At 45.6% G+C, this 27,372-nt stretch overlaps 4 protein-coding genes and 1 pseudogene across 4 annotated transcripts; 3 read left to right on the top strand and 2 right to left on the bottom strand.

The window, feature by feature from the left end:
• Positions 1-469: 469 nt before the first annotated feature.
• Positions 470-7,369, bottom strand: LOC101766244. The gene is made up of 14 exons (XM_004967688.2): positions 6,976-7,369; positions 5,542-5,790; positions 5,366-5,408; positions 4,786-4,812; positions 4,605-4,703; positions 4,069-4,259; positions 3,640-3,814; positions 3,420-3,539; positions 3,153-3,269; positions 2,832-2,852; positions 1,947-2,005; positions 1,572-1,662; positions 1,186-1,307; positions 470-831 (listed from the first exon to the last, which is right to left on the bottom strand). Exons 2-13 carry the CDS (start codon positions 5,775-5,777, stop codon positions 1,227-1,229), a joined length of 1,260 nt encoding a protein of 419 aa, XP_004967745.1. The 5' UTR covers positions 5,778-5,790; positions 6,976-7,369; the 3' UTR covers positions 470-831; positions 1,186-1,226.
• A 4,586-nt stretch (positions 7,370-11,955) lies between these two features.
• On the top strand, positions 11,956-15,442 carry LOC101765824 (26S proteasome non-ATPase regulatory subunit 14 homolog). The gene is made up of 6 exons (XM_004967687.4): positions 11,956-12,180; positions 12,291-12,468; positions 13,921-14,002; positions 14,567-14,743; positions 14,824-14,991; positions 15,100-15,442. The coding sequence occupies exons 1-6, from the start codon at positions 12,054-12,056 to the stop codon at positions 15,289-15,291; spliced, it is 924 nt and encodes a 307-aa protein (XP_004967744.1). The 5' UTR covers positions 11,956-12,053; the 3' UTR covers positions 15,292-15,442.
• A 389-nt stretch (positions 15,443-15,831) lies between these two features.
• Positions 15,832-18,538, top strand: LOC101765423 (uncharacterized isomerase BH0283). The gene is made up of 6 exons (XM_004967686.3): positions 15,832-15,986; positions 16,070-16,273; positions 16,351-16,647; positions 16,917-17,078; positions 18,062-18,145; positions 18,236-18,538. Exons 1-6 carry the CDS (start codon positions 15,957-15,959, stop codon positions 18,341-18,343), a joined length of 885 nt encoding a protein of 294 aa, XP_004967743.1. The 5' UTR covers positions 15,832-15,956; the 3' UTR covers positions 18,344-18,538.
• Positions 18,539-18,676: 138 nt separating this feature from the next.
• LOC101765028 (protein SRC2) lies at positions 18,677-21,666 on the top strand. Its single transcript, XM_004967685.2, has one exon. The coding sequence runs from the start codon at positions 20,569-20,571 to the stop codon at positions 21,445-21,447; it is 879 nt and encodes a 292-aa protein (XP_004967742.1). The 5' UTR covers positions 18,677-20,568; the 3' UTR covers positions 21,448-21,666.
• A 2,041-nt stretch (positions 21,667-23,707) lies between these two features.
• Positions 23,708-24,367, bottom strand: LOC111257206 (annotated as a pseudogene).
• Positions 24,368-27,372: the final 3,005 nt, after the last annotated feature.

Raw genomic sequence — 27,372 nt, 5'->3', positions numbered from 1 at the left:
GGTGCACCGCCGGGCTGGGGCGGGGAGGTGTGCTGCCGGGCGGGGAGAAGCGCCGTGGGATGGTGCGTCGCGGGGTCGGGGAGGAGCGCCGCATGGCGGGAGGAAGCGGCCAGCAGTGCCTGGGAGAGAGGCGGCGCGCGGGAGGAGCCAGCAAGAGGGGGGGCGCACAGGTAGAAGAGGGGAAGGAGGAAAGAAAGAAAAAGAGGATGACAGGTGGGCCTCGCAGCTGATAGGTGGAGCCCATAACTAACGGTGTTAAAAGGACATTCATCCTAACCCTCTCAACCTCATCAACCAGGACTGGTCCAACCCATCCTTCTTCACCCCTTTCATCCAAACACGAGATGGGTCGACTTCAACCTACTTTTATCCAAACACGAGATGGGTCTGCTCCAACCCACAAAAGTGGGTCAGCTTCCACCCAACCCACCTCATCCCAAAACCAATCACATCCAAGAGCCAAGCAGGCTGATAAAAAAACTTTCTTGATAAGAATCAACACATTGTTATCCGATGATACCGTCTCGAATACACATACTCTGCAACTGCAAGTTTACAGGGAAAAGTAGAAGCTACAAAACGAAAGAAAGCCAGTCGACATTCTGTACTGGCGTACTACATGCAACGAGACATTCTGAATTTCTGATATAGTAAGTACTACAAAGCAGAAGAATTGCCAGAAGCATTTCCACGTGATGCTCGCTCAGAGTCACCCTCCACGCACCAACTTCTGAAACAATACCCCAGAAAATGCCTTTTGAGTTCTTCCGTGTAACAAATGAACGCTAGCGCATCCCGGAAATGCTGGGCCACTGGCAGGTGCATTCAAGTCTGAAAAATGCAGAAATATGTTTCAAAAAAAATGCAGAAATGCAATGTTATAAGTTGCTGAATACGCATGTTCTATCTCCAGATAGAAGTTGGGCACTCGAAGATGACTGCGCTAGTTTTCAGGTTAGCCTTTTGAATTCAAGTACGCAGTCTTATCAGAATCCCTAAATAACCTGTTTAATGGACTGCAGACATCTATTCGATCCTGAGTCTTTTTATCCTGTTTAACAAGTTTTATTTGATCTTATATGCACCGTGACGAAAAATACAAGCAGCAGAAAACAGCAGATGCATAAAGGCTCCATCAAACAAGAACTGTAGCATATCAAATATTCATACCAACATATAATCTACCTTTTGCTCTGAAGAAGGAAAGGAATTTATCTTGCTGTTGATTAAGCTTTATCTGCATTGTCATGCTCATCTGAAGGCTCACTTTGTTTCCGGTAATGAAAATAAAGGAACTGAAGAATAATCTGTCAAGTACGGTTAAGGGGTTCTTCCTCAGTAGTACAGTTCAAATATTTAGTGCAGAATATAGATTTGTTCGCGTGACGTCCTTTTTCTTAAACAAGGATAGATATGAAAAAATGGCAGTCTATTACTTCGCAAAGGGCCAGTCATTTTCTGTAAGCCACATCCTTCACTCTCAAGCGTTGTTTTATATTTTTACTCACACTAAGATTAAAAGGTAGCTAGAAACAGCTTGATGCTCAGAGTAGAACAGGTGAAAAGGATACAAAAGAATCCAAGATGACGCATCCTCCAGCATCTACAAGCCAAGGCAGATTTGGTCTAAGTTTTGACCATTCCAGGCTATTTACAAGTATACTGCAACGCAAAAGAAGGAACGTCAGGACAGCAAAAACATGTCAGTAAGTTTCAAGATCAGAACAGAAGAGAATAGATTCTCATTTTCTTTACACTGAACTTCGAAAGGGCAGTAATAACTTTCGTGGACTGTTTATGACAGTAAGTTAATGTCCAACAAAATTACTTGAATGTGTTACATGACAAGTGCAACTGAGAATATTATATTCCACCATGTAGATCAGTCGGATACTATTAAAAAAAGGATTAATCTTTGAAATTTGGGTTCATGAATCATGAGTTACCTTCCTACATATGTCGAATTCCCTACTATAGCAAAGGTAAACATTAATGGATTGAGCCCCTGAACAAAGTTACAAGCTAAATTAGTTAACCATCATAGGACAAAAAAACATACCAACTGACCAAGCATAGCAGGTGACAGTTGGATAGATTTATATAACTTCATATTCTTAAAGAAATAAAATGTTCAAAATTTGGCTCTTGAATTTGAATAGTAATTGTACGAGTAGGTATGTTTAAGCAGCAGCAAAATGTTGCGCAAGAGGGTTATCATCCGGATCCATATAGCAATTGTGCAAGTAGGTACATTTAAGCAGCACCAAGAGAGTTATCATCTGGCTAGCATTAAATTAGTTATCAACAACTACTTCCTCCGTTCCAAATTATAAGTCGTTTTGACTTTTTTAGGTTCATAGATATTATTATGCACCTAGACATACACTATATCTAGATGACTAGATGCATAATAATATCTATGAACTTAGAAAAGCCAAAACGACGTATAATTTGGGACGGAGGGAGTAGGTAATTAAACCAATGGTTCTTTGCATTTTCGTTACAAACATATAATCTTCTGTATAAGGAAATAGTAGATAAATTACCATCTCCAAATATCAAAAAGGCTTGGAGCTAAAGATATCTACTTTGTGGTACGGCTTAACTTTCTTTTGCTGGTCACCTTTTTACCTAACTTTATATGGATGAATTTGTACACCTTTTTTATTGTCTCTAGGATGTACAAAGTGCTAGCAAAACCAATATTAGAAGAAAATGTTTATTATTTATATATTAGAAGTGCAAAATTACAAACAGCATAAGAAAAAATGGAGGTATCGCTTGCAGTAGCAACAAATTGGAGAATATTGATGGAGGTGAAGTAAACTTGCCTCCACGTGGCCTCTTTGCATCTGCAGGGTAGTAAACAAAGGTCAGAACATAGTGCAATTATTCCCACAGAGACCCCCGTAATTTTAACTAGAACAGACATATATTTATAACAGAAATTTAAGATGTACAGTAGAAATATGGGTGAATGAATGACCAAGATATCCTCACACTCTTTCCACCTTCCACCCATCATCCCACGAAAGCACTGAACTATAGCGACTATGTGGCCCAGCCATCCCCCGGTAATGTAGTACCGAAGATATATTCTCCATAAGGAAAGTTATAATAAGAAAAATGTTCAGTATTTTGTAGTGACTCACATTTAAAAAGATCTGGGGCAGCCGTCCACCCATATAGATTATTGCCATTGCCCAACCAAGAAAGCTTCCAATTTCGCTTCCAATGCCATGGCTGAGAGATGAATGTCCTTGAACATCCTGCAATGCATGAAAAAAATAGTAGTCGTGTTAATCATCATTTAAGTTACAGAACTTTTAAATCGGTAAATTACTTGGTGCAAAATTCTCTGGATATCAGATTCTGCCACAGCCCACAAGTCTGAAACTGGAGAGTAAGTATCAGCTCACCGTAAACAGTAAAAGCCTTCTTCCCACTGGTATGACAGTTCCACTTGGCACCTCCCTATGTGTGTTCCCAACTAAAAAGTGCAAGAGACACGTGCCCAACAGTAGACCCATCCATGGTACCTGAATTACATTGATAAACTCTTAACTAAATGACATCGATAAATGTGTTTGTAGCTCAAACCTCAGGACATAACATAAAGTTGGCTGTAGATTAACTTACCACTGAGAAGGCATTTTTCGTTCTTGAAGGTGGTGCAGATTGTGCTGTAGTGACCTCACCAATTAAAGGTTCCCTTTGTCCATTCGTTTGTGGAGGAGTCCTTGATGACAGGCGACTATTGCCCAACCATGTACCAGCAGTTGGCACTGGACTCCTTGATAAAGATCTAGCTGACCTGTAAAATTAACTTATAAAACTTAAATACTCCAGACCAGTTTGTGTCTGTTAGCATTTTTTTAAGTTGGCAAGCAATAGGAAAAATAGCACCATATAGCACAGTGGCCACTTAAAAGCATACTCCATTAGCCTAGCAGTACGATACAAGTAAAGAAAGCAAATAATGCATATAATACTGTTTGAAAAAGATGGAGAACAAAATTGCATAAAGGAAAAAAATATTGGAGAACATTAGTAGCTCAAGAATATTACACATAGTAGTAGTCTGAGGTGGGGCTGCTTGGAGCATGGTATTGTTCGGTAAATTCCGTATTAACAGGAATAGGTGAGCTTGGAATAGGAATTGTAGCATCTGATTGGTGGTTGTTTCCGGATGCCCCACCATCCTTGGCGCCCAAAAGCTTTTCACGTAATGAAGTATCCCCACGCTGATGCTTCTGAGGCTGAAAATCATGAGCATCCCCACAAGATGAGATAATTTATTTAGTAGACAGTAGAATTTAAAGGCCTGTGGCAATATCAAGTGAATATGGCCTAAAAACAAATGAATTTTCACATTTCAAGAATAACAAGACAACTGACAGCATATGAAGAGAACTAAGCTACTAAGCTATGGGGTCAGAGAATTTATGAATAAGTGAATCCAGAAGTACAAGGCATATGTGGTTGCAGTGTTACAATTAACAATTGTGACAGAGTGTTGCATTATTTTCCTAATATATGAAGAAACAAATGATCCATCTAAAGTGGACGAGGATATGATTCTCTACACAATTTTAAGTCATTACCTTGCTAGTTGCCCTGGATTTCTTGGCTTTAAGACGGTGGTAGATGTGGCTATAGTATACCGTCTGTCCTGTTAGGATCACAGTAGTTATTGTATACAGCTGCAATGCAAAAGCTAAGTTCAATCATTTGGCTGCAGGAATCAAAATAATGCAAGTCTAGAAACTTAGTATTATGCCTTACCAATGCCATGTAAAACTGGGTCGGCAGCTGCAACATAAATAAAATGAAAATATTAAAATTGACACATATTTCAAAAAACGAAGCTCTTATGTAATCTCATGGGTAAATTTCCTCTCATCAAACAGGAAAAGGTTGAATGTATAAATTCATAATAGAGCAACTTATTGGCAAAGCACCATCAGAGCAATAGATGCCACATATTGCAGGGATCACAACATATTATTTGGAACTTATCTTTTGCAGGCTAGATTGTCAATAAAGTGTCCCTACTTTATGGCTACAGTGTGCTTGTTCACAGATAATTGCAAATGTAATATCAAAACTTAATAACGCTGGTTCAGGCCTTCAGGGAATAATGCAGGCTGGCAGAAATGAGCGGAATAATCTCCATATATATGAATAACAACACCTCATTACACTGTACCAAATAATGTCATTATTATTAGTGAGAAGAAGGTACTCAATCAGAGGCAAAGCTATAATTCTTTACTTCAGATCCAAATTGTTAATGTCGTACAATATCGATGTGTCTAGTTATTGTTGAAAATGGCTCAGAAAAAGTAAAAGTAATGGATCTTACAGTAGCAGGTTCCAGGAAGCAGCCGATAAGGTTAAACATATCCCTGTACAATTATAGAAGAATAACAAGGAAAGTAAGACAAGGTATCGCGCATAACATTGGTGTACAACAACAATTATCATGAAGCACAATAATCACATCCAGGGAGCAGAAGACATGTGAAACAGCATACATACCCAACTATCCAGGTCATTAGAAATGCAACTGAGAGCCCCTCGGTTGACTTTTGTCTGTAATTTGTTATTATCTGCGGCACCTCAGCGACGCCCCAGCTGATGACACTGATCAGCCCAAGTGCAAGGGCAGCGCTGTCCTTCTGGCTGCACAAACAGTACTTTAGGTAGGTTCGGGCCCATTCTGCGCAGTGCCGGGACGAGGGGCAGCTTGGAGGTGTTCCACTAAAAACACCCATCTCTGCTCCAGACCTGAAGGATAAATTGCAGGAAAAAAATGTTGGATTGTGAACAGATGCTTCGTTGATTTGGTCAAGTACATCCTCCATCCCAAATTACTATTAATTTAATTTTGATTTTTCTAGATCCACCCAGATATAGATATCTGGATACGTAGTAAAAGTCATGTACCTGTAAAAGTCAAAACGAATAGTAATTTGGGACGAAGGGAGTATATACTACTACCCTTTGCAGAGGGAACACTTTTTACTACTCTAAACGCCTAGAGAAATGCATTACAGTACTAATTTGTCTTTTAACTCGACAGAGGGAATGGACAAACGTTTCAGTTCAACCTTTTAAAAAAGGGAACAAAGGTAGTAGCGCAAATTACTGAGCAACGTGCTCAACAGAAATTATGAATAGAATAAACATAGAATATACCGTCTGCCAGCGAATCTCTCTCATGTTCCCGGAAAAAGAAGAGAGCTCCCCACGATCCACGTACAGAACTACAAACACAGAGGTGGACATAGAGCATGGTCCTTCCAAGGGTAAAACAGAACCTATACCTAAAAATATTGCATCCGGCGTCTGCAAGGATGCAGCAACACCGCGCATTTTGAATTTGAACCCTGCCAATCCTGTATGTAAAGCGGCCGGCCTAGTGGAGAGTAGTGGTCCTACTCCTAACTTATGCGTTCGTTCTGCAAACCACCCAATCAAACAGCTAAATGTCACGGACAAAATTCAAACTTGTTCTGTCGTCTTCCCTCTCCTCATTTTCCAGGCTTCAACCTAGGCACGGCAATGATTCGTTGAGTACGATAATAGTAATAATTTGCATCAAGAAATAGAACGCCACGCCTGAATACGAAAACCATGTGTGCGCCGTCCTGGCAACGAAGGAAGGAAGAGCATTCATCAACCAACTGGATTGTTTCCAAAAAACCTCCCAGATTTCGCGTGTTTTGAACACATCGTGGAGAGAGGAGGGAAAAAAAGAGAGAGATATTTCAAACTGAACGCACCCAGTCGGGATTAGCCGGGCAAGGCGTCAGCGTCACCGCCAACAACACAACCTGGAAAATCCCCCAATGCGGCAGAACCGACGAGTCAATCTCGCCGGCGGCGGCGAGTCGAGGAAATAGACATGCAGAAGGCAAAAACCTCGGCAAACGAAGAGGAACGAACGAGGACGAGGAGGTCACGACGTACCGGGACGGGAAGGCGGAGCAGGGGAGGCAGGAGGAGGAGCTGGTGCCAGAGCGGCTTTCCTTACTCCGAGGAGGGGCAGTGGGGGGATGCAGCTAGGCTAGGGAGAAGAAGACGGGGCGGGGTCTCAGGTCTGGGAAGGGCGGAATCGAAGCCGAGACGGGGTCGCGATCTTTATTGCCCGCCGCTCGCCCCGCCACAGCCGCCGCTCTTGGCCTCCTCCTCCCCTACCTCGCGAGGCCCTTCTGTTTGGGCTGGTTGCGCCGCGTGGCTGCCGCTGGGCCTGGCCCCGCCCGCTCGGCGCGCTGTGGGACAGTCCCCCCGAGCCGCGCCGCTCGCCCGCGCTGGGCCACGTACGCGGCACGTAATCTCTGGGCGTGGCCCCGTTCCCGGGCGTCTTCGCGATGGGACTCGCTCGGGCGGATTTTGGTTGGCCGAGGCGCGCACGGCTCTGCCACCAGTAGAAGAGAGGTTTGCTCTTGCATGCATGGACGACCAGTTCAGACCCCATGCCGACTAGGACTACGTAGACAGGCCTTGCTACAGTATTACTGCAGCAGTACAATGCGTCGCAGACGGTTACGTACACGTGTTTGTGCACAAAGTACGCAACCTTATCCAACTTGCGACGGTTACGTGCACGCTGGTAAATCTTTGAAATTGACAAAGTGCTGCCACTGAAACAAAAAGTGCCGGTTAAATCTAAAATAACTCCGTGAATCATACAGACATACACGTTCACATACGTGTACGCATATTTGTCCATATGAACACATGTACGCAACTATACGTCTATGAGCATCTCCGAAAGACTGAATCGGCACATTCATGAGATTAACGAAGTCACCACACACGCACACTCGTCGTTGTAAACATGTACGCAACCCTACTCTATAAGTCTCCTAAGGACTGAGCCATTAAATTTTCAAAATTGATAAAGTCATCACTACCACCTTGCTTTGGATGGACCAAACCCCTCTGAAATAAATTTATGAGAATGCAAACGTCCATGCTCAAACGACAGATTCCACTGCCAAGAAATGGCGATAAGTCCAAAGTCACGCAGTCTCACAGCGATGTTGAAGAGACGGGCTCGATGTTGCGACCTGCGACTGCGAGCGAGACAAACGATCAGTGTCGGCTAGCTTAGTCTAGCCGGTGCCCCTAGTAGTTATCTCTCGGCCGCCGCCGCCGCAGTCAGCGAGCAAGTCTACTCTGCATTATGCACCGTCAGCATCAGGCCATCAGCACACAGCGTCGGCGTGGCGCGGCGTCGCAGCGGCCAAACGACGAGCTGGCGAACCGGCGGCACCCGGCGGGCGGCCGTACGGCTCGGGAAGCTGGCACATGGGCGCCGGTAGCTATAGGCTACGGAAGCCTGCAGTGGATGCATGCATGCGGACGTCTCGGCGTGCGCTAGGGGCCAGTTCGGTCGCTCGCACGCTGGAAAAGATCCAAAGAACAATCCTAACAGATAGGCTTCCTGTTCCAGCCGCAGAAATTTGTGGCCCTCAAATGTAAATTAGCATATCACAAAAATCAGCATAGAACAAGTTATTTAATTACTAATTCATATCAAAAATTAGTATATTTAAAAATGAAGAGACTATGAAAGTACTAACCCATGGAAGCGTAGCAGTGGGACTTGAACCATAGTACCCTACTCACCGTAAGGAAGGAAAAAAGTTCTAATGGGCACTGATCACTTACGTTAAAAAAGGATCACGAATTAATTGAATCCAGCCGAGCGGAGTGGAACGACACGGTGTGCAAATAAATTGACAAAGCGTTTCTTGAGTTATCCGGTTCAAATGTCGTCTAATAATACGAAGTTCACTGAACATTCATGCGTGGGATTCGAACCCACAACCTCCAGCCTCGCGCATAGCTTCCTTGCCATCCCACCTACACACCACATCTGACTACATAAGGGATGCTATCCTTTTGTATTAACTCGTGCGGACCCTTTTATCCCGGTTGAATTTATCCCGGTTGGTATTACAAACCGGGATAAAAGGGCTCGAGGAATTTAGTTCTCTTTCAGTCACCTCGTTGGGGACCCTTTTATCCCAGTTTGAAACACCAACCTCTGTTTCAAACTAGGATAAAAGGCCTCTCAGGATCTTTTTTTTCCCACTAGCCTTTGCAACCGGGATAAAAGGTCCCGGTTGGTGAGCGGGGACCAGTGACCGAGCTTTAGTCCCGATTGGTGAACCTTTCATCCCGGGCCAACTTTAAACCGGGACAAAAGGGGGCACATCGAAAGCTAATTCTCTACTAGTGATTAACCTACGCCGGTAGAGAAACAACTTTTGATCCTTAAAAAAAATATGGGAACGAGTCGGACCAGGACTAAAGAGGCATTAGTTCCGGATTTAAATTTCGTAGTCCCTCAGAGCACCTTTAGTCCCGGTTGGTGGCTCCAACCGAGACAACAATCGAGACAAAGTTGGAACTTTTAATCCCGGGTGGAGCCACCAAACAGGACTAAATCCACTGGCGACCTTTAATTCTGTCCGACTCTATCTCTCCCTTATCCTTATCTCGATCTGCTCCTCGATCCCTCCTCCCCGGCCTCCTCCTCCCTCTCCTCCCTTCCTCCCCGCTAGCCTGGTGAGGCGCGGCACATGCGAGCGAAACGCCACCATGCGTGGCCCGGTGCGACGCGGGCGGTCGGCGAGGAGCGCGGACACGGGCGGCGGCCGGCACGGTGCATGCAGCCCGGCGAGGCCGCCACCGTGGCGCGGCGCGAGCGGCCTGGTGCGGCACGAAGCAGGCAAGCCACGGGCGGGTGAGATTAACGAGCGGTGAATGATTATTTGTTTGTAAATGATTCGTTTGTGATTTTTGCTGGTGAATCCACCGCGTGTTGCGAATCAAATCGAACTCATGTGTTATGAATAAGATCTCGTGCGAATTGATTGGTTGTGTGTTCTTACTTGTGTGATGGTCATTGTGAGATGAGCATGTTTCTTGCTTTTGATTTGATTATCTCCATGGTGGAGTTGGAGCTTAAGGAGGTGGTACGGTGGTTGAGGCAGAGCTGCAGGGGTGGCGGGGCCAGCAGACTGGATGGGAGCAGTCTATTTTTTTTATTTTTTAAATTTTTTTAGTCCTGGTTGATAATACCAATTAGAACTTAAAGAGATCTTTAGTCTTTAGTCCCGGTTGAATTTTTGAGACATATATAAATGCATCTCTCCAACCAAGATTAAAGTTCAATTTTCCACCTATGCTAACTCAGCAAGCATCATCATTTGGCTTCAACAGCCGCCGAATATTTGTTGAGGTTAACGCAAAAATGAGCGTTACAGTTTTTCCCTCCCGTGAAGCAGGTGACTGTTTGAGAATCGCGAATATATATGCGGTCAATTTGTTTTATACATAATATCTTCATTTTATATTTAGGACATTTAGCCCTTTAGAACTAGCAGGCAGCTAGTTTAAAATGAACTTAAACTAGGTAGTTTGTCCTAAACGTCACATGTTTGAGAATAGAGATAGTAACATTTATTTTTTTCTACATATTATATATTTAAAGATAAAATAGTATGAAATGCTAATCCATGGAAGAGCGTAGTAGCAGTGAAACTTGGACCCTACGCACCACGTAAGAAAAAGAAGGGTTTCTAATGGGCACTGATCACTCACGTTAAAAGGGCCACCAATTAAATCCCGCCACATGCGTGTGGAACGACAGGGTGTGCAAATTGACAAAGCAATTCTTGAGTTGCCAATGTCGTCGTCTAATAATATACGTGTTCACTGAACATAAACCTAATAACTCAGCCGGCATCATCATGCTCGTCCACCAAAAATAGCAGCACTAATGAGCTCATTTCTCATGTGTGGTGTTCTGTCTGTGCCGGCATGGTGGCCAAACACATCACCTTTTCCAACTCGCTTTGGACCTGCAATTTCGTCACTAGTGACCGAAAAGCAAAAGCTTTTACTAAAAGAAAAAGCTTGTAAAAGCTTTTGCTTTCCTACCCTGCGATTTGACGGGGATCAAGATATGATACCGACAATTATGAGAAGTAAGAGTTCTTCAGGAAAAAAAATTAATGAGGAGAAATCGAAACGGAAATCCTAATGACTAGAATTCTCTAAAGTTTTCGATTAAATCTTTACTATTCCGTCTGCCAAATTGAATTGAAAGTCTGAATTCTTCCACTGCACGAATCTCCTGGGAAAGAAGAATGATAAAAGGGGATGAATCAGCCGATCGAGAGAGCATGCATATCCGTTCGCATCGAGAAGGACGCCATTCGGCTCAGCACTGGCTTGCGGCGGTCACCTTTTTTAGTGCGTGCGTGTGTGTGTGTGGAGGGGATAACGTAAAGTAACGCGGCTGCTATGGTGACATGGTGTAAAGAAAGAAAAGAAAACGATCAGACATGGCCATCTGGTTTGCCGTTCATTGGCGAGTTTAGAACGTGGCCGTGCTTCCAATAATGCAATGTTGTTACGAACCAAAAGGGGTGCAGGTGCGATGCCATTTTGGTTTGGGCAGGCTGATTTGTGCTGTTTCTTGCTAGGATTGGGCGAAGGAGCTAATAATCTGCTCCTCATCCTGAATTGCCTCTACCACAAAGTTCCAGATTGCTTGGATCGAAAAGCAAAAACAAAGCTCCAGGTTGGTAGTTTTTTTTTATTTTCAGTGGAGGTTGGTAGCTTTGCCTTTTGATAGAAGTAGTGGTAGGAACCTTGCCAGAAGGCTGGTTACAAACAATATTCAAAACCTCGGTCTTGCCCTGCGCAATTGTTTTTTCTTTGAGGAAATTGTGCTGCAAATGTGCGGCCCAATAATAATAGGTAAAGGCCCGCGGGCAGCCTTGAACCAAACTGGCCCAACCGTTTCTTCGCAGACAGACTAGCTGCTTTCCAGCCCACCACGGACTCCGAACTGGCCCAGCCGCGACCGATTCGGTCCCGGGCACAAGCCGTGCGGTCGAAGAAAGAAATTTAACCGGCGGCCGAGAGCCCGAGACCGCAAGCGAACCCACGATTTCGCAAGCAGATCGAACGAACCGAGCCGAAGCGAGAGCAGAGAGCAAGGCAAGGAGGCGGCGGAACCGGCGATGGAGCGGCTGCAGCGGATCTTCGGCGCCTCCGGGATGGGGCAGCCGCCGACGGACTCGCCGCTGCTCGACTCCTCCGAGCAGGTCTACATCTCCTCCCTCGCGCTCCTCAAGATGCTCAAGCACGGTGCGTGGATCCCCTCCCCTCTCCTCCCCACCCCTCCCCTGGAACCTAGGGTTAGGGTTCATCTCCGGTTTTCCTCCCCTTTTGTGCCTGACGCGCGGTTTCGGTCGCAGGGAGGGCGGGCGTGCCCATGGAGGTCATGGGCCTCATGCTCGGCGAGTTCGTCGACGACTACACCGTCAGGGTCGTCGACGTCTTCGCCATGCCGCAGAGCGGGACCGGGGTTAGCGTCGAGGCCGTCGACCACGTCTTCCAGACGAACATGCTTGACATGCTCAAGCAGACCGGCAGGTACTGACGATTTTATGAGTGGATCTGTGATTCATGCTTTTTCCCCCCTTTTATCCTTTTGGTTTTACTGGTTCATATTCAGTGCTTGATTTTCCTGTTTTAGTTTATAACATTGGGTAAGCTCATGCCCTTGAACTGCTCTGAAGTCCAGACATATGTCTATTGGTTGCGATGTTGTTCCTTGTTTCGATTAAGTGGAGTTGTTTTGCTGGTAGTGCGCAATAATTTCGAAAGTATTACCTGTATCAGAGCTTCTCATAAGGATTAAGGAAGGTAGGAAAATTTTCTGGATAGCAATGGCATTGGCAATGCCTTTTATTCATAGTTATAATTTATTTGACAAGTACAAGTTCCGAATTTCTTTAGGTGGCAGTAAATCCTCATATTCAGTAGGCTCAAAAGGTTTTACTTTAGTTTGTGCTTAGCACAATGGAAATCAAGAGCTTACGGAAGCAATTTGTTTCTGTGTTATGGTGTAGATGTTTTTGTTGCCCATGTAATTTTGTTCATTACAAGCTACCCAGCTATTTTACAATGATGGTGCCCACAACTTCTTGGTTTGAATTTTGATATACCACCTGAATAGTATATGCAGAGATAATGATAGGGTTGTAGAAGTCGATGTCTTTTCTCTGATCACAATCCTTCCAAATCTTCACTCACAGAGCTTCATTTAGTTCATTAGCTAATCTGCCCAGCTATTTAACAATGCTGGTACCCACGAACTCTTGGTTTAAAATCGGGATGGACCTTCTGAATAAATTATTCAGTTCAGAGATAGTGACAGGGTTCTAGAATTTGATTTTTTTTTATCTGATCACAATCCTTAAATCTTCACCCCAGAGCTTCAGTAGCGTTAGCTGGTTATGAATTATACAGTGTTGCTGGTATGTGCACTGAACTTGAATTCATCTGGCAGCCTTAAACTCTGTGGTTGTCAAGGATTAGTTGACTGAAAATTGCAATGGCCTGAATGGGTTATGCCATATGTTATTGTGTTTCATAATGTTGTTAAAATAAGACTGCTGCAGTGGATTTGCTTGAGGCAGTATTTGTGGTCACATCTTTAGTTTTATTTCCTTATTGTTAAGATTATGCGTAAATAGATCTATCAAATAATCAGATAAAGATTGTGTGCACATAACATATCTTTTTGTTCATTCAAAGTTGTTTACACATCTCTACTACTTCAAAATTCGAGTTACTAGTGATGATCACCGTTACTGCCTTACGCTTTGCTATATTTACCCACCACCGCCACTAAACACAAAACGGGGAGAGGGTGTCGTGGCTCATAGAGGATCAAACCATTTTGTATATCATAAAATTTTATTTACAGCAATGTTGGCGATAGCTGTAAATACCTTTTTCTTTGGTCAACTTACTCAAGATTGTTGCTTTTACTCAGTTCAGTTCTGTAGGATTACGCTGACATTTTTTTCTCTTTTACAGACCAGAAATGGTTGTAGGCTGGTATCACTCGCATCCTGGCTTCGGTTGCTGGCTCTCAGGAGTTGATATCAATACTCAACAGGTATAATGCTTATAGCTTACCTTCTATGCAAAAGGGGTCATTTATCTTGCGCTGACAAAATGAGATAACTGCTGTAGTCCCACTCTATTATAGGCCATTTCATTAAATACTGATAGATTGCACTTTTTTAAATAAAACATGAATATAAGAAACTAATAGATCAACTGGAGGAACTATGCTGCTTTTCTTTTGTTTTCAATTTAACTACCTTCATTGTGTAGCATGTCTCCTTGAAAGTTGTCACTGAACCTACCCTGTTGTCATTAAGTAGCATTATCAGATTATCTACGTGGTATACATTTTTTTTTAAAAAAGAAAACTCGGAGACATGGGCTAGTAATTTACCCCAACTCACTGGAGTTTTTCTTCTATTAACTAGCCTTTGTACTTCTTTGCATAATTTGTTTTGTATCTTTTCTATATCCATGATCTGGAGATAGGAAGTTGTAGATAATGACAGAGTTTGTTTGCCATAGTGCTAAACACTCTGCACTCATTTGCATCAAAGTACTTAGGCTAAAACTCTTATGTATATAAGCTAAAAAAATCAATATAAATTTGCAGAGTTTTGAAGCTTTGAACCCCAGGGCGGTTGCTGTTGTGATAGACCCCATCCAGAGTGTCAAGGGGAAGGTGGTTATTGATGCATTCCGCCTCATTAATCCTCAGACCATGATGCTTGGCCAGGAGCCACGACAGACAACGTCTAATGTTGGGCACCTAAATAAGCCGTCTATTCAGGTAAATACTAAATAATATGGATTACATGAGCTTGTTCTGTTCCCTTATACATATTTTGCTCATATCTGTTTTTCTTTCAGGCTCTTATCCATGGGCTGAACAGACATTACTACTCAATTGCAATCAATTACCGGAAAAACGAGCTTGAGGAGAAAATGTTGCTGAACTTGCACAAAAAGAAATGGACCGATGGACTAATTTTGAAGAGGTTTGACACTCACTCGAAAACCAATGAGCAGACTGTCCAGGTGTGTATACCATTCATATCCCTTTAGTTGCATTGAGATGATTTTTTCTTCTGTTGATGCTTCATACTTCTTCTGCTCATTAATCATAATGTGACTTCTCTTGTCCAGGAAATGCTGAACCTAGCCGTCAAGTACAACAAGGCAGTGCAAGAGGAGGATGAGCTGCCACCTGAGAAACTCGCGATAGCAAATGTTGGTCGGCAAGATGCGAAGAAGCATTTGGAAGAGCATGTGTCGAATTTAATGTCATCAAACATAGTTCAGACCCTAGGAACCATGCTTGACACGGTTGTCTTTTAGGTTGTCACTCTTGTTGTACCTAACTGTCTACACATACCCACTTTAAGTTTATGGAGGCCTGACATGTGCAATGACCTTACGCCAGATACATTTTGGTTCTAAGGTTTGTTTATGAATGCATTCTTCTGTTGCTTGGTGTTGTTTAACTTCATCTTTACGGTGTTCTAGCTATGTTTAAGCCAACGTGGGTGCAGAAGTCCAGTGGATTGTAATTGTTCTTGGGAGACTTATGACCTGTGGTGTGGGATGTGGGAGCTGTTTTTTTTTCTTTTTTTGTTGGTAGGGAGTGTTCCCCTGTGGTGACTCCATGTTAGGCACTGGATGAAAATGGATCGGATCTGTACGATATACATGGATCAAATTCGGATACGAATAGTGCCAAGATGTGTCGAATTGTGTCGAATATTGTTATTCATTTTATTTGGATCCGAGTATTCGGACGGATTTGGATACGATACCATTTGATTAATTTGTTCCAATCTGGGTTTGAGTTTTCACGAGGAACGCGACAAGTGGAATGTCGTCACTGCTGATTGCTGCACTCAGCAGTCAGCAGGACGCACTCACAGTCACATGTATAAAACCCAACACAAAGAAGTGCCGGAGCAGCAGCCGCCGCTGGCGCTAGCACAGAGCCCCGGTCAGCAGTGCTCGTCGTCGCAAGAATGGCCAAGAGTGGCATCCAGTACGCCGTGGTCAGTACAGCTCTGCTCTGCACTCCCTTCTCTCGATCTGCACGGGGCATGACGTGGCGTTGTCGCCGGTGTGGCCGTCGCAGGTGGACGCCTTCACGGCGGAGCCGTTCAAGGGCAACCCGGCCGCGGTCTGCCTCCTCGAGGACGCCGCCAAGGCCGCCGACGAGCGGTGGATGCAGTCCGTCGCCGCCGAGTTCAACCTCGCCGAGACCGCCTTCCTCCTCCGCGACTCCTCCGCCGCCGCCGCCCCACGGTTCCAGCTCCGATGGTTCACCCCCGCCGCCGAGGTACCCCCATCCACCTCACCGTTGCACAGCCACTCGTTTTTTCAATCTTGAGAAGAGCCTTCGCGCCGCCGCTCCAGGTCGAGCTCTGCGGCCACGCGACGCTGGCCTCCGCTCACTTCCTCTTCACATCCGTCCTCGCGGAGCACGAGACGCTCATCGAATTCGCGACCAAATCGGGGATTCTCACCGCCGAGAAGGTTCCTGCACCGGCGAGTGCGGCGGCCTCAGGTGAGGGGAAGCTGTTCATCGAGCTGGATTTCCCCATGATTGACCTTGTCGATTGCCATCCTGCCGAGCTGCCGTCCATCCCCCAGACCCTGAACGGAGCTTCCGTCGTCAGCGTTCAGAAGTCGGCGACTGCTGGTGACCTCATTGTAATTCCTCTAATCAACTAATCCTTACTTCAGTTGCTCCTTTCTTCAATCTCTAGATTTTCCTCGATCAGGACTGGAGAAGTTATACATATTAATTCCAAACAGTTGCTCAACAACATAATATTACTATGTACAATAACACTAAAATTATTTATAAGGTGCATAAACTTAAGTAAAGCTATAGAACAAAGATAAACAAGAGTGATAATGAGGGAGTTCTTATTTGTTCAGATGTAACTCACAAAAAGAAAATGTGATTCGGCTTTCAGGTGGAGCTTTCATCAGGAAAAGAGGTTGCCGATATCATTCCTAACATCCATGAAATTAAAAACTGTTCAGGCAGAGGAGTTGTATTTACAGGGCCAGCACCTGAGGGATCTGGTTATGACTTCTTCACACGTTTCTTCTGCCCAAAACTAAACATAGATGAGGTGAGGTGATGCTGTAATCTTTTCCCTGAACTATGGTGAGTGTTGAAGCTTGCTTAACATACAAACTAAACTACAATGACGCATCCATTATGTGTCAAATATGTATACTATATTTTTATCAAAATCTCCTCTCAAGAATTAATTCGATCCGACCTCATGCATATTACTCCTGTATAACATATATACTGTAGAGCTCTCTGATTGCGGAACGTTATCATCCTGCCAGTCCTAATGTTAAAATGACTAAACTGTTATGACATCTTCTTTCTCAATGAGATTGTTATAGGAGATTTGAATGGCATATTGCCATACGCAGTTTAGAAGGAGAACAATCTATGAGACTGGTTATTCTTTCCATCGTCGTAGTTAGTTATTCATTCTCTTTCAAACATACCAAGGTTCCACAGTTCCTGTTCATACATATGCAGTACCTACTGACTCAACGATGACTAGATTTGTCTGGTAACAGAGTAGGATAATCTATATCATGTTGGGCTTGTAAAGAAAAATCAGAAATGAAAACTCTACTACTTTGTGGAAATGCACATCTTGGCAAACAGCTTGTTTCCTGGAATGGAACCTCACTTCAATGCCTTTAGACGCCAGGTCCATTTTTTCTCATGAATGTTCGTGGCTGGCAAAGTTTTTTCTGTGTTGGTTTCCATGCTTGTGTTAGCTTGCAAATTTCACGGTCAAACCCTCTAATTGTGGAGTCGGAGCTGCTGTCTTCCTTGGCAAGCTCAGCAACGATGACACGTGATGGGCCCGGTCGCTTGTAGATAGTTGTAGTTGTATGCGGCTTGTTGGTAGTTGTAGTTGTAGCCTTAGGTGTGCTCCTCCGTAAGTGGTTGTGCTAAGGTTGGTGGTTGTAAGGTTTTTGGGTCCGGTTTCCCTCGGATCAACTCTTTTCTTCTTATCTTATTGATATACGCTTCCTGATCTTTAGGAAAAAACCCCCCCTCTAATCATTATGTTTTGGACAGGACCCCGTTTGTGGCAGTGCGCACTGTGTTTTAGCACCCTTTTGGGGCGCGAAGCTGGGAAAGCAGAAACTGACAGCATTTCAAGTATGTCCTTCTAACAATGCTTAAGTGTTTGATTACTTCTTTCCTCGACCACCGTCAAATTGGTTTTCAAGTTAATCCGCATGTCATCAGGCATCTCGACGGAGCGGAATATTACACCTGGAGTTGGAACCTGCAGGCAGGAGAGTGCGAATTCAGGGAGAAGCTGTCGCTGTGATGACTGGTACCCTCCTAGCCTAGCAGCTCTCCGTGCATGCTTCCATTCATGAAACACAATAGTCAATGAATCTGCTGGCAAATCTTTTTGTCCTGCTATGGGATTGTTTAAAGTTATTCAGTTTCGGGAATAAAAGATCCTGAACTTTTCTTGTGGACTGGAATAAAGTTGGAGTGAAATCGTGATGTCCTAAATTACCAGCTCCTTTTGGTGCGTCATTTCTCAGTGTCCATAGCAGGAGAGTTCTAGAAAAAAGTGAATGATGCTTTGATCTGAATTGTGGATATAAACAGTTGAGAGTGTGCAATGGTTCCGGCACAACACGCCAAAGTTGGGGCCTCATCTGATCCAGGTCCACTAGAGCTCACAGTCAACTAGATAGTCTTACCCCTAACTTGACAAAAAAAAAAAAAAAATAGATGAGAGCTACCAGCTCTCCTAACAATCTCCCGTCAGACTTTCCGACCCAGCTCTTTAATCTCACACAACTAACGCAAGTCAGCCGGTGGCTTTGCGATGGGAATGGTGCGACGTGAACACGTAAGCTACCGCATTTTTCAGAAGCAGGGCATTAGGATTATGAGGGTAACTACGACTCTGGGATAGCGTGAGGGGTTGGTACTCCAATAGTATACTAAACTTTAACGGACAAGATCGAAAAGGTAATGAGCAGTATTGACTCGCTCATTATTTTGTATAAAACGCAGCAGGGTTTATCTCTGGGGACAATAATGCAAGCACCGAGTATTCTACTCATCCGGTCGCTCTCTCAGCAAATGCAACTCTGTGTTGTGTCTGCCGTGTTATATGTAGGTGCAATTATGCATTGAGCCCCCCCAAAAAATAAATAATTGAGTCTAGTACTTGTATGGCAAGCAAAAATATCAACTCATAAGTAGCAACATACACTACTGGTTACATGTATCGAGAGTAGGATCCTTATTCCTCCGGTCAGCTTTATATGACATTTCTGAAAAACGTCAATATGAAGTTGACAGAAAAGGGTAGCATACAGAGGTGATTAGACCATTGACTGGACTCCAGATAATGCCGTAATGGGATGAACACGGTGCGTGGAATGTAGCACAACTTGGACGAAGAAGGGTGAACACTATCTACACTAGGACTTAATTAACAAACCAATGATCAATATAATTAGGAAAGTTGGTACATCCATGTGCATCGGCAAGCTGGAAGAAGCATCTTATGTTTGATAAATGTGACGAGTACTAGAAAAATTTCAATCTCAACACGCAAACACATGGCCATCTCAGATCCGCGGGGATCAAGTTATTTGACGGATGAGATCTGGATCACAGACTGCACAAATTAAGCTTCAAACTTCCACGTGAGTGCCATAGCCTACTCAATGGTAAGATCTGAACAACCGTGGATGAATTAGTAAAATAAAAGACGGTACTCCTCATTTTCAAAATACATGTCGCTTTAGCCTACCATGCTTGCCCCTTTAACCTTCCTGTCAGCTTCTCACCATGAAAAGTCAGAAGCTCAAAAAAATTGTATCTATATGGAAAGCTGAAAAGCTTAGTTTTTCGAGCTTTCCATAGCCTTTTGAGCTCAAAAAATTAAATACATCTTCTAAATGCTAGTGTTAAGGAGCTAGCATAAGTTTTTCAGAAAAACTTAAAAGCTGTAGCTCAAACAAACAGGTCCAAACTATCTTCAAAATACATGTCATCGTGAACTTCTAAGCAATTTTAGTTCATGTTTGGCCGTCACCCTTCATTATTTTTTTTATCACTGACTACTAATTTATTTTTGCATGCGTGTCTTATTTCGTGTTGACTTCACCTACGCAACCATGCACGCACCAATTAATAGTTACATTAAAATCGTGTCATTTTAACTTTGTGCTTATTCAAACTAATTTAAATTTGACTAATCTTATATATGTATATATATCATGAGATTTATCATGGAATATATTTTCATAGTATACCCATATGATGCCATAAATATTGATACTCTTTGCTATAAATTTGATTAAAATAAATATAGTTTGACTTAGGAAAAATTAGGATGACAGTTTTGTTGGAGCAGAGGATAATAAATATGTAATGTGCAAACTGTATATGTTATTATCTATTTGATGAGTGAGAAATATAAAATTATACAAGTAGGCCTACACGAAACTTCTTCCTCACGCGCCTACTTAAGTCCTCCCACCTTATTATCGCCATCCCCCACAAGCAAGCGAAAGAAAGTATCGCAGTGAGGACAGGAGAGCATGTCATTCGGCAAGGGTTGGTTCCAGAAGGACCAAGCCGCCACCAAAGCATCCATGGGTTCCCGCTACGAGGTGGAGGTGACCGTGGGCTCGGCGCGCGACCTCAAGAACGTCAACTGGCGCAACGGCGAGCTCAAGCCCTACGCCGTGCTCTGGGTGGACGACGGGCCCAAGAGCTCCACCCACGTCGACCTCGACGACGGCGAGAACCCCGTCTGGGACGAGAAGCTCGTCGTCCAGCTCCCGCCCTCCGCCGCCCGGCTCGAGGACGCCGTCCTCCACATCGACATCGTCCACGCCAACGCCGCCGAGGGCGTCAAGCCGCTGGTCGGGTCCGCGCGCCTCCCGCTCCGCGACGTCCTCGACGACGCCGGGGTCGGGGGCAAGGTCTCCCGCACTCTCCGCCTCAAGCGGCCCTCGGGCCGGCCGCAGGGGAAGCTCGACGCCCGCGTCGCCATCCGCGAGGCCCCGCCCCCGCGGTACCACCACGATCCGAGCCCGTACCCGGCGCCGTACGGCCATCCCGCCGGCAGCGGCGGCTCGCGTGACCCCTACTACGCCGCCCCGCCGCCGCCCTACGGCCAGCCGCCGTACGCCGCGCCGCCGGTGGGGTACCCGGCCGGCGCCTACGGTTACGGAGGCGGGCCGCAGCCGGCGTACGGCGCTCCTCCTTCCGCTCCGGCGTACGCGGCTGCGCCGGTGGTCGGTGCCCCCGCGGCGGCGGGCGCTGCTCCGCAGAAGAGCAACAAGATGGGGATGGGGACAGGTCTGGCGGTGGGTGCGGCGGCGGGAGTGCTGGGCGGGTTGGCGCTCGCGGGAGGAGCGAGCTATCTCGGGGAGAAGTTCGACGATGACTCACACGATCACGACGACTACTAGAATCGGGACGGAAGGCGACGACCGGCGGCGTGGCATGGCCGTGGCCCATGTGAATAAGGAACGATCGAACAAGAGGTCCAGAAATAAGCGAGACTCCAAAGCAAGATGAATCAAAAATTAAAGTTTGGCTTTCTGTTCATCTCCGCAGCCTTTTTGTATCTTAATTTGTTTGCTTGCAGTACAACTTGAATTGAATCTGTTCAAAAGGATTTTTACTTTCGACATAACTTCAGTAAAGTTTCGAAGGAAATGCTAGTAGATCGCGCAGGCAGGTCACGGCTTGACGCCCTGGCCTGCGCACCTCCCTCCTCAGTCCAACTGGCAACTACGAAACCCAAGTACCCAAACCCAACCCTGCACACCCTCGTGCCTTGACCCTTCAGCGTTATTATTCCCTGGGAAATGTCTTTCCACGACCGCATGATCAATCTAAGTCGTTCATCTCTCACATGGTATACCATCCAACCATTGATTTTCTTACCTCTACGTAATTCCCTCACGTACCCCATAATTCTCTCGTCAATCCCAATCACTGATTTGAAATGGATGCCTACGATAGAACATGTGATCACACAAGTACATGTGAAAAATACATGTTCGTTATTCCCTCCCAAATTCATGTGCCACTCCATGTGATCACAAGTACATGTGAAAAATACATGTTCCTTATTCCCTCCCAAATCCATATGCCACTCCACATGCGCTGTGCAGCCTTCAGGTTCCTCCTTCCTCATGCCGTGAGGACAAAAGCGCACCATCGCGTCGGTGGCTAATGGGCAACGGCCAGTGATGAGGTCAGCCCCCTCCTCCCTTCGGCGGTGGTGGCTGAAGCGATGACAGTAAGGTGCGGTGACGGGGCTGCTGTTTGTCAGGAGTTAATATAGGGAAGAGGCGGAGGGACTGAGAGGCGGCACGCCACCGGGACTGAGCGGGAGGTACTGGAGGCGAGGACAAGTAGCCTCCTCGGTTAGGGAAGGACGGTGGTGGGAGATGGCCGGTATAGTGAGGGTGCCGCTAGGGCAGTGGTCGAGGCTGATAGCGGCGGGCAACTCAGAAGGTGATAGATGGAGCAGTAGAAGAGATGAAATGTTGCTACCGCCGGTGCAGAGACGGACCCTCTACATTACTTCCCTCCATTTCAAATTGTAGGTCGTTTTAGCTCTTCTAAATTTATATATACTATTATGCATCTAGATATACACTATATTTAGCCGCATAGCAAAAACTATACATATAAAAAAGTTAAAATAATCTACAATTTGGAATGGAGGAAGTACTGTCCTGCAGGAGCGTGCATGCAAGTCTTGGTGGTACATCGAACCTAGACTACGCGTGCGAACCTAGATTACGCGTGCCAATCCGTTAACGACTGTCGGTGCACGTGTTTAGTCAACTTCACCTCAAAAGAATCTTCCCCACCTTGTTCAAGGTTCATTATGATCTTCTCGAGGAGCTCACAATGAAATCCAAGCCCGGGTCTTCCTTTGCTGCCTTCCACCTTCCTCACCTCGTCTCCCGCTTTAAAGGATGGAGGTGCCTGGTTTTTCCGTGTCCCGTCGAAACGCACCAGCCTAAGCATTTCCATTGTTCAAAACGCGGAGAAAAATTCCATGGATAAAACTTGTAAAAAAAATAAGGGTGAATGATAAAAAATAACCTGAAAATTATCCAAAGAAATAAAGATGACAACTATACTTTGCGATATCCGATTATGAAATACTCCTTCCGTCCGGAAATACTATTTGTTTTGACTTTTCTAATTCTTGATATGTATCTAGACTTAATATATATCTAGGTGCATCTAGAAATAAATCAGAATGAATAGTAATTTAGAACGGAGGGAGTAGGTGCTAATCAAAACAAATACCTGATGATCCAAGAGCAAGGATAAAATGAAATGCAGCTAGCAGTGCCATGCTTGTATATGCAAGCATGGTACACATCCCTCCATCAGGGGATTCACCACTTAGCCAAAGAAGAGCACAGCGCCGGCCCACTCCTCCACGACGGCGAACAAGAACGGCCGGTCCGCCACGAAATCCACCGGGGGTGGTCCCACGCTCCCACTCAGACAGACCGACAAACGGCCGTGGCCGCTGAGGCCACGGTGCCATGTATCATCGATACGGCGATACGATACGACGATACAGCGATACGCGATTTTGGAAAACAACACAGTGATGATACAAAGAGAGTATCGGAATATCGAAGTATCGAAGTACCGGATACGCAAGTATCGATACCGGCCGGTACGGCAGGGTCAGTGAAGTATCGGTGATTCGTAAGCCACGGTGCCCAGCTCGTCCACCTCAATGGTGACCTTGTGGTACACCCCACACTGATCGAGAGCCCGTCTCCCCCAGCCACCATGCCGGAGAAGTCGCCGCCTCCGAAGGCTCCAGCGAGGCGGCGACTCCCATCTTATTCATGTCCTGCCTCGGACTCGAACGTGAACCTGAATTTGGGAACCATGAACCGCCCCACCGGAACCTTGGCCGCCGGCGTGTGCTTCCTGATGAACCCCGGCGTCGAGACGGCCTTGTCAAAGAGATCGGTGATTTCCAGAGAGCCTCGCCGTCCGGGAGAAGGAGCGGCATGTAGAAACGGTAGAACAGCGTGCCTCGGCGGCCGCTGTCGTGACGTCGTTCCGGTATGGCAGCTTGAGAGCCTTGAAGCCGGGCCGGGGAAGACGGCGACCTGCTGCTGCTCGAATGGGCTCGTCGTCGTCATGAACGGCACGGCTGCGGTGGTGCCGTCGGCGAGGTGGAACGGCGCCGTGATGGTTCTCGAAGGGTCGAAGGGCTGAGCCCACGTGCGTTTGCGAGGACGACCATTTGTTGACGGGCCGACGGAGCCGGGAGGGAGGACGTCTCGGATGAGCCCCTTTCGTCGCGTCGGCCACGAAGGCGTTGACATGCATGCTGTCTCCCTGTTCAGCCTGCAACAGCAAGCCCTTTCGTAAAACTTGTTACACACTAACACACTACCCAGATTACAGAAATCCTTTTTTTCTTTTCAAATGTTTAAGTGAACTCGCTCTACATATATACTAGTCTGTACTGTGCCTGATTTTCGTATATGATAGTCAACGATTTCGTTCAAAGAGCGAACTTTCAAGAGTCGTTCATGAATCTGTTTGCATGTGCTACCTGAGATTCGCAAAGATTGTGCTATAAGGCCCTCCACAGCGTGTTGCTATAGACTATAGTGGTGCTTGAAAGGGAGAGAGAAGAATTTAGTTGCCCAAAATTTGGAGGTGCAAAATTACTGTTATAGCACTGTAACACACTGTAGCGTTTCGTTTGTATTTATGAATTATTATCCAAATATTGACTAATTAGGCTCAAAAGATTCGTCTCGCAAAGTACAACAAAATTGTGCAATTAGTTTTTGATTTCGTCTACATTTAATACTCCATGCATGTACCACAAGTTTGATGTGATGGGAAATCTTCTTTTTACATGGTGTCAAAGTTGATAATTTTGAGGAACTAAACGTGGCCCTAGCTCCACTCCGCACACTGCGGCTACCGGTGCCCGCGCCAGAAAGAAAAATGGAGAGCGGCGAATGTACGTGCGCCGGTGCTATCTTCGTAAAAAATTATTTTCCTCCCCATCCGATGCCGAACTGGGTCACGCATGCTTGAGGCCCAAGCGTCCAGACCGTACTTTTTTTTATTACCTCGTGGGCCCCGCAGCAATGCTTGCACATTGCAGCATCCGAAGAGCGATGCCCGGTTTTTCATGGTGGGGCCCAAATTTTTTCGGGCTCCACTCTCACGCTGTGGATCACGCTGTGGATGGCCTAATCGCGACCGTTTTACTTTTAAAAAACAAAAAATCACTTCCGTCTCCTATTTACTTTGTCCGTTTAACCCTTAAGAAAAATTTAGACTCGTTTTACTCTCCTAAACTATTTTATTTATTCCAATATACCTCCTAATTAAATTTCTTTTTTTATCTTCACGTGCAAGGTACAAGTTGAGTTTTAATTTTAAATTTTATCACTTGGCTTATAAGTTGACGCTCTACATTAGAAAAAATACTTCAGATTGTTTTCACGATTCGTACAATTTTGTATATCTATGATTAATTTCGTATTAAACATTTGTAACCTATAAAAATAACTATGTAAAATTCTTAGTATATTTTTTACATAAGATATCAAGTTTTATATCTACTCATAAACTTTGAGCTCAAAATTCAACTCATACATGGAGGAAAAAAAACTAATTAGGAGGTAGATTGAACCAAATGAAATAACTAGAGAAAATTTCCTACGTGACACTAGAAGATAGACCAATTCCCTATTTAATACTTGGAATTTCAATCTTCTTTATTTGACATCAGCTCTAAGATTCATGCCTTCTGTGACACTACCGTAAGATTTCCTGGCTAACGCCGTTAAGGTGGACAGTAAATGATCAAAATGCCCCCATGTGAGATTTAGTTCCTTAGCATTTTGTATGCAAACATCATTGTTGTGGTGTCCGGATAGAGGCTGGGATAGGGAAAGAGAAATAAAATGGATAAGAAGGAGAGGGTACGAAATTTTATACCAAACCCATGTTCGGATTTTTTTGGTTTGGATTAGGAATTGTTGTGGGGCCACACTAAGTGCAAAATAAATAACTGGTTTTCTCCTCCGCTAGCTCACATCTACTCCCGCTCAGCACTCCTACCCATGCGGCAAGGTGAGCTGCACAGCCGCTGGCCTCGGGTCTACGCGCGGCGGCGCGTGCGGTGCGAGCTGCGGCTCCGGTCCTCCACGCGGCGGCTTCCGTGCGACGCCGGCGGCAGCTCCTGCCCCTGCGCGACGATGGCTTCGACCCTACACGCGGCCGCGGCGTCGGAGTCCAGCGGCAGAGCCTAGCGGGTCAGGCGGCCGGCACGGCAAGGCGAGTGGTGGGTAAGCAAGCGAGTCCGCCGCCGCTGCAAATCTCGACGACTTCGATGGACGGAGAAATTTCGATATTTGACATCGAATCCGCAGGCCTCACTTCGTAGTCCTTTCAAAATATAAGCCTCCGCATGCGAATTCTTTCGATTCTTTTGTTTCCTTTTACTTTTCCAGGCTAGTAAATAGACAAGCCTGCCCCTGCCTTCTCCTCTCCATCGATTGGATCAGGCCGGCTACATCTCGTCCCTCCGGTGCCTCTCTCTCGCTCCTCTCGGTCAAGAACGAAAACCAGATGGAGTTATCTCCTCTCCGCCGCCGCCGTCCACGAGTTGCTCCGCCGGCGAATCTGCGCTGTCTGCTACCGGTCCAGGTAGGTGCCATACCCGGCCGGCCCTCTGCGGACGCGGCATCCTCGCGCCGCCACCAGCTGTGCTCGCGCCGCCCTCAGTCCATCTCACCCCTTGCAGCAGCATGGCCCTGCTCTCTACATGCAGCGTGACAAAGCAAAGAGAAGATTCAGAACTCGTTCATGGCAATTTTTGTTGGATCTTGAATCCTCATGAGCTAAGGTCTTTGATGTGACTTCCTGGAAGCACATGCCAGCACATGGTCGAACCCAATCCTTTGCGCATGCGGCACACCCATCCACTTCTCCTCTGCTGCTCTGCATCTCCCTCTCCTTGGAGCCCAATCAAGGCTGAATCTCGGCTGCAGAGCTCCCATCAATGGCCCCACATAGTCGTCCTCCTTTCATGCACTAATCCTTGTTTATAGAACCCTCAAAACGGATTCCCTGGCCGAAACGCTCAAGCCGGTGAAGCTCCGGCGGTGGCGCCGGCGGCACCGCCACAGCTTCGCCCAGAGGTCGTCACCCTCCCGCATGCCTCCTCGCAACTGGTCCTGAAAAACGAGAAGGAAAAAGAAATAAAGGAAAACAGAGAAAAGGAGAGGAAATCCCTCGAATCAAAGGAATTCGCACGCGAAGTGTCATATTTCGATGTCAAATATCGAACGAGCATTAATACT

This window comes from Setaria italica, chromosome V (genome assembly GCF_000263155.2).
Source record: "Setaria italica strain Yugu1 chromosome V, Setaria_italica_v2.0, whole genome shotgun sequence".
Lineage (NCBI taxonomy): Eukaryota > Viridiplantae > Streptophyta > Magnoliopsida > Poales > Poaceae > Setaria > Setaria italica.
This window is presented reverse-complemented; position numbering and strand designations above follow the sequence as displayed.